The following is an 11,976-nucleotide window of genomic DNA, read 5'->3' as shown; positions in this document are numbered from 1 at the left end:
CTGTGCAAAGGTGCCCCAGAGACGATCCAGCATATAGTAGCAATATGTAAGATGCAAGCTGGAACCGTTTTAACTGAGAGCCCTAACCAAGTGGTTGGGACAGTGTACAGGAACATCTGTGCCACATATGGATGAGAAGTCATCAAGTCCCGATGGGAAACATGACCAAAGGTGGTTGAGAACAACAGGGTTAAGATCTGGTGGGTCTTTGAGCTTCAGACAGATAAGCAGCCGTTGGCCAACCAACCAGACATAGTGGTGGTTGACAAGGAGCAGAAGACTGCAGCTGTGATAGATGTGGCAATCCCAGCAGACAGCCACACCAGGAACAAGGAGCATGAGAAGTACAGGAGCATTAGGAGCTATAAAAGCCAAACTGGAAGAGTAACTCCGGCAGATTCCAGATACAACATCGGAGGTCGTTGTCCAGAAGAGTGTATTCCCAGGAACAGATACTGTGCAGAACCATCAACCCCCTCCCGGGCACTGGCATAGGACCCGAGCTTGAGGATCACATACATACCACTCCCCATCCCCCAACATAAATATACACGCACATCCACAATATGTGGTTTTATCTTGTATTCATTAACATTCATGTTCAGTTGTTATTAAAAAAGACATGATAGATAGAGTAAATGAACGGGTGCTTGAGCTCATCGGATAGAATCGGGTGGGCGGATCAGACAGAAGTCATCGGACACAGCAGAGCCATAGGAAATCATTTTGTCTGTAGAGAACTTATGCAAACAAAAGCAGCTTTCAGAATACATGAGCAAATTCAAAGCAGGGTTTCTACAGCAGCTGCACCCATAGTGTCAATCTACAGCTAGCTGCGCATTTTCTGTTTAACAGAACACATTGTTGTCTTCCATACTGCTCCCTTTTCTGTCTTGAAGGACAGAGGAACAGAAGCTTGTCTTTTGTACTAGCCATGTCGTTTGTGATGTGAGGCAATGATCAAACAGAGAACTGAATTTAGTTCTTCATTTCTTTGTGCACCGCGTTGTGAACGATAGTAAACAGGCCGGGCAGGTGTCGTGCAGTAAATATGCAGACACATAGTTTCCGTGCATTTGTCAAAGCAGTTTACCACAGCGTGAGATGGTTTGGGCTGGAGCCTGTCTCCTGACAGCTGTTTTATGGGCTAGAATCAGTTTTTTATTTGGCCATGGAAATGTTGGCTTTGCTCACATCTGCTCTTAAACACTCTGACATGAAGAATGGATCCTTTTTGGAAATCCTTCTATCCCAGTGTACCTAAAAATACAAGCACATTATATTCAAGTGTTGACAAGTTTATTGATATAAACACAGCTTAAGCATCCTTAAGTCTAACTTTAAAAGGTCAGAAAATACATTTAAGGTATGAAAAAAAATCTTAAGTCATAAAGTCACGATATCAACAAAGACAGCAGGGGGTCAGCAGTGTTTTAAACAAGTTGCAACATACAGATTAGCCTCTTAAGTAGGTCATTATTTTCAACTTAGGCCTGATAAGTGGGTCCTGACCTCTTCTCTGGGTACATTAGCTGCTGCAGCCATCACTCTCATTACTATTATCAGGACCAGACAATCTGGCCTGCAACCAGTGTCCAGGAAACCCAAGATTCCTTTGCCAATGCTATGGCTTGATTGCTCAAAGGAACACATGTACCGGTATCAGATACAGTTGCAATAACCAACAATAAAGTCGTTTATCATCTCCTCAACTGTTCCTCGGTACTTATCCCAAATTGCTTCCAGTCCTGTCACTGCGTAAAGCAAGCTGGGAGCAAAATGGGACATTGCTTTGGAAAACTGTAGACCAACACATGTTATGCGTTGTGCATGCCCATTCATATTAACTTGATGCCCCAAGAAGAAAAAGGGATTTTTGGCCAGAGCAAAGAAAACTTGGGCAAAAACCTGAACAGAAAAAAACAAAAAAACAAAACACAAGCAAGCTAACAAACAGCACAGCCGCGCTCTCCTGTAGTTTAATACTTTGAATTGCAAATCAGTGGGTGCAAAATTCCATGAAAAACGTTTTGTTTATGTCTTCCTGTTGTTGTTATGCATTCATAGATTACAAAGTCCAGAGCAGCTTCTTGTCTGGTGGAGTGTAACTAAGTTAGCGTAGCATTACTTATGCAGTTCAGTGTAATTCTGATGTATTTAGTCAGGCTATGCTAATAGTATTATATTGGAAGAGCGTCAAAAAGGATGTTTAATAAAGCAGCAACCCAATAAACAGCACCACTTATATAAACTGCTTTTTGAGACATTTTTCCGGTATACATTTCTATCTTTAAGATTGTCATCGTAGCTCTACAATAGAGTGTTTTTAGTCTACTTTTACACCAGTAAAACATCTACTTCTGCATGGACCAAATCCGCATGTCAGCTGACATCTAGATGATTTAAGGGCACTGAGATGTACACAGATGAATATGAAATACAGCATATAATTCATTTTCAGTCATCAGTTAAAACAGGCAGCCCTTATAGTCAAGTGGTCGGGGTACAATAATATTGAGGTTCTTCTGGAATTTGCAGTATGGCCTTTAACTTTATCAGTAAGCGAAATCAAACTATTGCTACTCTGCTGTTTGATCTGCATTAAAAACCAAACTACATCTCGCCTTGTTGCCATCTTTTGCATGGAGTTAATGTTAAAATAGTCACATGCCTGCCTGAAGTATATTCCGCCAACAGGACGGGGATATTATTTCCCAGTTTATGTGACAGTTGATTGTGTGGTTTGCTTTCATGTTCTCCCCCTCTGTGCCATCTTTCTTTGTTAAGTTTGCTGAGAGTGTCTTTGAACCACAGGCATTTTCTCTCAGCGGTGTTCATGAGCCCTGCCAGATCCATCATCATCCCTCTCCCTCTGCCTCTCCCTCTATAGCTCCTATACTGTCTGTAAACTCGCGCGCACGTAAATACATACACATGTCGGCAGCCTCCCGTTGTGCCTGTTCTCTCTACTCCTCCATCAATCCTGTCACTGCCATCATAACATCTCTGAAAAATGCCCCTACATGTGATGAATGCACACAGGGTTGCTCCCATACATAGTTGCAAAGAAATATAGCAGTGACCTCGTACGAAGGAGAGCCGGCCCCAGTTCTGGTGTTTTGCTGTGTTTTAGAGTTATCTGAGCTCGTAGCAGCGTGGATTACGAAGGTGGCAGATTAAAGCCTGCTGCTGAGACACCGTGGCAAAAACTTTGCTTCCAGCTGACACCAGACTCTTGCCTTCTCAGTCACGTTGCAAGCCCATGGGTGTCACCGCACTCGTGAAGCAGCTCGCTTTCATCTGATTGTTTTGTGTCGAATGTTGCATATCCGTTGTTGCCATAGCAGAGAACAAGTGCATCAATTCAACTTGCCAAAACACAAAGATATGACTGGTCATTTCTCTGTTAAAGCAATTTGCGCATTAGGATTTTTCAGATTCTTGCTGAGAGTTAAATGAGGCGATTGCCACTGCCAATATCGATCAAAAATCCCTATGCAACTGTTATCCAATTTCCATATTTTTCACACTGCTTTTAGTGTATAATAGTTCCAGATGAATGCTTTAGCTCTCGTGAAACAAAAGTGAGTCTCGCTGTGAATGCGGTTCTGAGGGAATTTTTGATGAATAGCTGCAAGTTATTGGATTTCCCCATCCCTTATATTGTTTGCCAGATATCATTGTGCATGCTTTCACATGCAACAAGCAAACAGGCAAAGTCTCTGGAAAAAAATAGACTCAAACTTAAGGGAGGAAGCTGGCATACAAAGCAGCACAATTGAAAAATAGCCCCGAGTTGCCATACTCTGGTCCTCAGAGGAAGTTTGCCACTGCCCTGCTTGCATGCGGGGGGAGTGTCTGTTTGCACAGGTCTCTGTCAGTTAACACTAATCTGCCTGATCTCCACCTCAAAGTCACTCACTTCTCCACATGCAAATAAACATATTCAGTCCTCTTTCAAACCAAAGCTGTTATCAAACACTTGTTTGATCAGCAGAGGGCTTTTGAGGCAGTTCATTATGCATTTGAAGAAAAAGGGCCTTGCCTCCGCCTTACAAGGAGAGAACACATTGTTGCCAGGTTTTTATGTAATTACTCTCACCTTCAGTCTCGGCCTGGAAATAAGACTGGGATGTATGTGTGTGTGAGAGAGCTATTAGTGCTGCTCTTTGTTGCAGATTGGCCTTATATGCTGTACTCTACATTGCCCTAGTTTCTTTGCTGTATAGATCAACTCAGAACATGAAGCTCACCCACTCTTCCTCCAAACCAAAGCCCTTAGAACTCTGGATTTTTGCACCACAAGAACTTGAGGGATGATAGAGAGCTTTCATTGCATGCTATGATAATGCTTTGGTCTTTGAAACTTGCAGCTCTCTCTGTCTGTCTTTCTCTGTGCATTTTTCCTTTTGTTTTGTTTAATCCAGTAACCCTCTGAGTTTCTTCTTCAAGACGAAACAAAGCTGCTCCATTTGTCAACTTTTTTCAAAAATATTCTGGTATAGCCAAAGGAGTCAGAACCCTCCAAAAAGAGACAGATTTACATCTAAAGTAGCTTTCTAATAAGAGAAACAAGGGCCTTGAGTCAGCGTGGGTTTGGGGCACTGGGAGCAGGCGTGATGGCGGAAACCCATTCTCCTCTGAGAAGCAGCCGAATTCCTTTGTGTGTATGCTGCATGCGTGCGCGTCATGTATGCATCTAGGACACTGAGAGGCTAAACATTGCTTTCCAAATAGACAGGCCTGAACTAGTAAACAGGTGCTGCCGGAGCAGCTGAGGATGAAGACATGGGGCGTCTCCATAAAGCCTTGATCAAAGAGAAGTTGCCTGAGCCGCCAGTCATCCCAGCAACTTGATTTATGCCACTGTGTCAGAGTACTTTATGAGTGCTTGAAAAAACAGCGGATAATAGCGCATAAGTTCCTCTGTTCCTCTGGCCTTTCATACAGCTACAGCACAGAGTAGAAGGCGTCGCCACTTATTGAAACAAAAGCATAGGCTTCAGGTTTTGACTGGCGAGGTTTACTTGACACTTTCCCTCTGAAGCTGAATCTGCCGTTGACACGCAGAGGACGCTTAATTGTCCTGTCATTTTGACTTTATGTTCGTAATACCGCTCTTTTCCGCAAAGACACCTAACATCAGCTCAATTACAGAGTGTGAAAAGCTGAAAATCCTGGCTTGCTGGCAAACCAGTCAAATTAAATTAAATCAAATAATTATCAAAGGTTTGATGCAATTTCAACAACACTGATCACAAGCAAAAGCCCCCCTTTTCCCCCTCCCTTTTTTTTGTCAACACATCATAAACGCATGCCTGCTGCTATCGCCAGCACAGCACGGCAGAAAGAGTACGGAACAGGAAACGGATGGAGTATGTGGGTGACGGGATTCATCCTGGTGGAATTTTAAGATACGTGCATCTGAGATTCATCACCTTTAGTCATGTGGCTGTGGCGGGATTCCCCGCTTGGTCAAATAAAACGCATCCTTGCAAGAAACAAGCATTCACTAGAGAACACCATGAGACATCAGTTGTTTCACTTTGGCAAGAGGCTGCCTGTGATGTGATGGAATGAGACTTTTAAAAACATTAATACAGTTGAGTGTGATTTCAAGAAATTTCTTGCCAGCATTACTATGCCCTTGCTCTGAGCAGGATTTTTTTTCCCCTTTGAAGAGAGCAAAAGAAGAGAAGTGAAGCCTGCTTGGCTGAAGAAGCCCCGGAGGGGGGTGGTAACTGTCATTTTTATTTACAGCCTTCCCAGACACCTCCAGGGCTGTTATCCAGGTGGCCTCTGTTGAAGCTCTCAGAAGCACTCACACCTTTTTCGCAACTCAGAGTATCAATAGACACCGGCTGACTTTGATTCAGCCACATAGACTTTGTGAGTCATGTGCTTTTGACTGTTAAAACGGGTTGGGTTGACGCTGGAACTTGAATGCCCTGAGGGATAAAGCATTAATACACTTCTAAAACTTTATTAGACCAGAGAGGGCCCTCTAACATAGAAGTAAAAAATAGTTTAAATCCTATGGTACAGTCACAAAAAAACAAATATCTAAAAAAAAAAAAAAAGGGTTGAAAGTGAGACTGAAAAAAGTGGAAATGGTTTTATACTCAAAACTATAGCTTTACCCTTATTTGTTGCCATCATCTCTCAGATTCATGTTTTCCCATTGCTACCACAGCAATGGGAAAACATGAATCTGAGGTTCAAGACTAGACTTGTGCATGCACCTTAATATTTTGACAATGGAAGGACACTAAACATCTCAGTATACGTATTATATATATGTATTCAGTTTGCTCACGCTTTAAAGAAAAAATAAATCGCCTCAGTCAATATGTAACTACTTCAAATCCTGACCAGATGTGTCTTTAGAAACGTCACCGTGCCCTGCTGATAAGAAGAGAAGAGATGACAGATATTCTGTATTTTGGTTTGCAGCGGTGCTCTTTTCAAAGTCAAACCCTTCAAACAGTCTAATCCTGTCCTGAATGAGAGCTGGATTATTGTATAACCCTTTCATTGATGCGCACCGACACATGCACGCAGCGAGAAAGTGAGACGGAGAAAAAAAGAGAGAAAGAGAGAGATGAAGAAGGAAGACTAAAATAAAGTTCTATATTCACTTCAGCTGTGGCTGAAGAACCGGGCTTACATAAGCATGCAGCATAAAGACAGCGAGGAGTGCAGAAAATCATTAACACTGCAATCAAAGCGCTGATTCAAACCACTGATATTTGGTCCAATAAACATGGAGGTTAAACCGCTTGACTGCACCCGCTTTCACTTTTCATCTTTAAAGAAAGCCACTAACGGTTACAAATGTAAACACAATTTCAATCCTAATGACAACATCTAAAGCCACCACATCAGTTCTGAGGACACAATATTAATGATATCTCTGGGACAAAATATTGAAAACACTGAATAAATATGCCCATTAGTGACAGTGCTGCCTAACTGTAATGTTTTTATGACACTGACTCTGTTTTTTTTTCTGCTGTTAGTCATCTTTAGCCACAGTGAAGCAAACACATTTCAACTGTTTCCTCAAGAACGTTTAAAAACAAGAATCGGGACACAGCGACTCATTTCCACTCGACTTGTGCATCACTTCTCCTGTTCCCGCACTTATTAATTTACCTTTTTTCAGACGTGTTAATATATATTTTCCATAAGCACGATCGAATGCATTCGCACAATTTATGAGTTAATGTGGATCTCCCATAAGCTACTAACCTGCTAATAAAGAGCTATAGATATATTTTTTGCTTAATTTTATATTCTTATAAAAATTCCAGATAGAATAGTCAAAACCTAGCTCTTAAGCACATATATAAATTATGGTTAATGGTTTAAATGTTTAGTACGCATTAAAATTACTCCCTGTATATGATAGTGGGGGTAAAAAAGAACAACAAAAAATCTCACAACCTTAACATGTCTCACGCCAACAGGGAGAACAACAGCACAGCAGCCACACAAAATTCCAGCTTTACAAACATTTAAAACTAGAACGTTTTATTACTTTTCTATAAAATCTCAACTTTTCAGAAATATATACAAATGTTCCCTTGTGCTATAAAACAGCAAAGAAAAAAAAACAGCATTTACAAATAACTTTTCTCAGTACTGAGTGCTTGATTAATTTATGGCATGGATTTGCCTCACAATGGGGCAGTTCTGAAGGTCTCGAGCGCCTTTCAGCAGCTGCTCTCAGTCCAGTTTAAACATATATGGCACTGCATTGATTTCCATTAACAGAAAAAGCCTCCAAACACACCGGTCATCTCTCTGACTATTTGCCATTAATGTCTATGGGGTTCATCATGCATTGTCTGTAATCGGTCAACAACAGTACAAGTGTTGTTTTGGCTGTAATGAAAAACATCTATTGCACATTATTCAAGTAACCCCACTGCACATCCAAATGGTTTATTCCACTCTTTTTGTCTCTGGAACAATAACTTTTTTTTCCTCTAGGATAAGTGAATCCAGGAGTAGCAGATTTTTCTCAAACAAAGGCAGCTCTTGTTGTGTGACATGGCTCAAGACTGAACAAAAACCCCATGTTGTATTACCTTCGATGCATATTGCATAAATAAAACATGAAGCTTGATTCATTTGATGGCACTGATCATTAGAAGTCTTGTTTAGGGCTTTAAAAGTATTTTGGGGGTTTGCACAAAGAGAGTCAGCTCATACACATGTTGGAGGGGGGCGTGTGGGCTCGTATTTAGTGTTGGGCCCTTTGAGAGATGGGTGAGGTTTAATGTAAGGCCTGCTGCTGGTGAACACACTGGCAGCCTTCCGCCTCGTCCTCTTCTTTATCTTCCTGCTGAACACGTTCTGCCATGACTGCAGTGTCTTTGAAGTCCAGATCCACATGCCGCTGGTGATGCCCACCACCAGCAGCATGAAGATCTTCACCATGAAGATTTCGACAGCGGGGATAGAAGCCTTCATGATGCAGTCGTCGGACTCTAGCCCGCTGCTGCTGCATTTCTGCTCCCCTGCGAGGATGCGCCAGTAGTCCATGTTGAGCCTCTCGTAGAAATAGCAGGCGATGACGCAGGTGGCTGGGACAGTGTAGAGGACAGAGAAGACTCCGATGCGAACCATCAGCTTCTCAAGCTTGTCTGTGTTCTCTCCCTCGGTTTTCATAATCTTGCGGATGTGGAAGAGTGCAACAAAGCCGGACAGCAGAAATGAAGTGCCGATAATGAGATAGCAGGAGAGAGGAATGAGCACAAAACCTGTGAGAGCTCTGACATCCATGCTGCCCACGTAGCAGACGCCCGTCAGCTCGTCTCCGGCCACCTTCCTCATCACCAGTATCATGATTGTCTTTATGGCAGGGATGGCCCACGCTGCCAGATGGAAGTAGCTGCTGTTTGCTTCGATGGCCTCGTGACCCCATTTCTTCCCAGCAGCCAAGAACCACGTGAGGGTCAGGATAACCCACCAGAGGGAGCTGGCCATGCCAAAATAATACAGAATGAGGAACACAATAGTGCAGCCTGTGCTCTCCAGACCCTCCTGGATAATATATTGGACCCCGTTGTCTCTGTCGCAGGCTATTCGGTCAGCTCCCACAAAGAGCCGAATGAGGTAGCCCACAGAGTAAACACAGTAGGACATGGAGAGGAAGATGATTGGTCTCTCGGGGTATTTGAAACGCTGTGGGTCAATGAGGAAAGTGAGCACTGTGAAGGCGCTGGAGACAAAGCACAGGATGGACCAGATGGCCATCCACACCAGAGAGAACTGCTTGTCTCCCTGACTCCAGTACACATCCACTTTTGGGTAGCATTTGGGGGCACAGGACTCACTCTTCTCCACAAAGTGGAACTTGCCTGGGTTGCTGCACATCTGCTTGCTGCCACTGTCTTTAGGGTGAAGGTCCTGCCCACTCAGAGGCCGCTGCAGCCTGAAATCCGGAGGCTGGGTGTGGGAGACTTTGGGAGGTTCGTCCGAGCCATTGTTGGGCGCCTCCATGCAGAGGTTGTTTGGGTCATTTTTGGTAGGCAGACGTGAGCAGTCCAGAGACTCCGGCCAGGGGAAGTTAAAATGTTCCAGGATGGGAGAACATTTCAGCTTGACCTGCTCACACATAACTCTACACGCTGGAATGGGGTTTGACACCTGCTCTGTGCACATGGGAGCATACAGTGAGCAGAGGAAAAATCTGAGGTGGCTGTGACATCCAAACTGTATGAGGGTGGCAAACTCCTGCAGCTTTATCGCTGCCTCTTTTTGGTCATCATGGCCCATCAGATTTGGCATGCGAGTCATGTTGTAGCCAATGTCTTTACACTGAGGGATGGTGATGTGCTGACATCTCCCCTCTCCTGACCAGTCAGGATCTATTGAGCTTATGGCTGAGCCCCTACTGCTCAACAGCAGCAGCACCAGCGCATAGATAAGGCTCACTTTAACAGCTGAACACATTGTGTTGTTTTAATAGAGGCAAAAAAACAGCTAAATGTTCACCAAAACCTCAGACACACAAGTTTCTTTCATTAAAAAAGTGAGCGATGAATCCAGGCTGGCGATGGCGGTTATTGGATCAATGTGGAGAAACTTACTCAGCTCTCCGTAGCAGGACCATCGATTCCTCACTTTAAAAACTGCAGATTTAAAAGATCAAAGATAAATCCCGCGAAGGTCCGAACATGGTTCCTCGCTGGAAGTGTGCCGTCTGGTCCATGCTTTCTGTTTGCGGCTTCGGTGCAGCAGCTACTTGTTCCGTCTCCTGCGCTGTAAATATCAGTCTGCTGTGCGTAAAAGAGAATTTCTTTGTGCCCCGATGTGTTCCCCTCTTGTTTCCAAAAGTCTCACCGGCTCGCCTTTACGCTCCATGGCACTTTCCGAGAGTCTCTCTCTCTCTGTGGCAGATTTCAGTCATTGTGTGAAAACTTTAAAAAACAAAAACAAACGATCTCCCTCCAGCTCTTTATCCGACGGTCATGGCTGCTCGCAAGGCAACGGGGACAAATAATCAGTCAGCAAAACAAGTCGAACACATATCGGTCTCTATAAATGTGTCCCAGAAACGCAGGATTATGCTCCCTCCGTAAGTAGGCAGTTGATGCTTTTGGTGGCAGTGCTCGTCTGAGCTGGTCGGAGCCTCCGTCCCGGTCTAACCTGCCAAAAGATCCGCCTTCAAAGACAGCTAATTTGCATAAGAAAGCTGACACTGACACGCGGATTATTTTCAGATCGTGCGGAACAGCTTGTTCATTACAGCGCTTTCAAAGGCTCGCAGCAAACTTCCTTCTCTCTGTTTGTTTGTGCTCAGCCACAAACTTCGAGACGCATTTTAAGAGAATCACCAAAAATATTGCGCAATATGGCTCACGGCCGCACTGGTCCACCAAAAGCAGCCACGGTTCATATTCCAATTGCATTTAGTTAAAAATAAAAATAAAATGCAAGTGTAGATAATGTTTTCCTTTAACTTTTTTCGCATTTAATTCTTTTCCTTTGCAAATATTTACAATATATATCAATTTTGATAAACAATGGAAAAATTTTATATTTATTTAACACCATTTAAGACTTTTAAAAGTCTCAATATAATTCTATACTATAAATCTAAAAGTCTCAATCAGATATCAAACATCAACAGATGTTTTTTAATAAGTGTTTGATGTAATCTAGGCAACAACAGTCATGCTCTCAAATCTATTAAATAATAAGGTAGTAGATTATCCTATGGTTGTAGTACAACCATGCAACCAAGTACAGCAAATCACAGGCTAAGTAAGCTGTAGTCAGTTTGGAGAGTCTGAGTTATTAATACTTAAATTTAAGCTGCATTTTAATATTGCAGCTTTTCCAAAGGGATCTAACTGTACTGTTTTATATGACTTTTACACTCAAACGGTATCATATTTTATCTGTTCCAAAGTACTACACGTTAGGGGAGAGCACAGTGGCCTCACATTCATTTTAAAGTATTCATTTAAAGTACTATTAGGCCTTTTCAACTCCGTATAAGTTCAGAGTACAGAGAATTAAATCAGAATCCTCTCGGTTTTTAGAGCAAAGTTTCCAAACCAGCAAGATGAAGAATAGAACAAACCAACCAAAATGTTACAGACGTATTCTTTTAACTGTGAAAGAAAGGAATCTGACTGCATTGTGTCGCAATCATCTCTGGGTAGTCTTTAACAAACAACAAAACACTCATGAAGAAAAGCCAAAACACACAAGGATGATGGTAAAAGTACGTCCAGTTTTGGGAGCTGTTTAGGATTCAGCAGTACAAGAATCTGGGTGCTCTGGCCAACGTTGCAAACGCATAATTCAACAATACCTCGCAGACATTTCCTGCCTTTTTTCAATGAAGGAAGCCATTCTGCAAACAAATAAGAAGGTCAAATTCCTTTTGGATCTGTGGTCCTAAAGTGGTGCCATTGTTCTATTGTCAAGCTTACAGAGGTACACTTGCAGCAGTAA

At 42.8% G+C, this 11,976-nt stretch overlaps 1 protein-coding gene across 1 annotated transcript; it reads right to left on the bottom strand.

The window, feature by feature from the left end:
* Nucleotides 1-7,516: 7,516 nt before the first annotated feature.
* On the bottom strand, nt 7,517-10,738 carry fzd10 (frizzled class receptor 10). The gene has a single exon (XM_040019538.1). The coding sequence runs from the start codon at nt 9,961-9,963 to the stop codon at nt 8,212-8,214; it is 1,752 nt and encodes a 583-aa protein (XP_039875472.1). The 5' UTR covers nt 9,964-10,738; the 3' UTR covers nt 7,517-8,211.
* Nucleotides 10,739-11,976: the final 1,238 nt, after the last annotated feature.

The sequence above is a fragment of the Simochromis diagramma genome, unplaced genomic scaffold, assembly GCF_900408965.1.
Source record: "Simochromis diagramma unplaced genomic scaffold, fSimDia1.1 OVJJ01000822.1, whole genome shotgun sequence".
Taxonomy (NCBI): Eukaryota; Metazoa; Chordata; class Actinopteri; order Cichliformes; family Cichlidae; genus Simochromis; species Simochromis diagramma.
The sequence above is the reverse complement of the archived record's forward strand: the minus strand, read 5'-3'. Positions and strand labels throughout refer to the sequence as shown.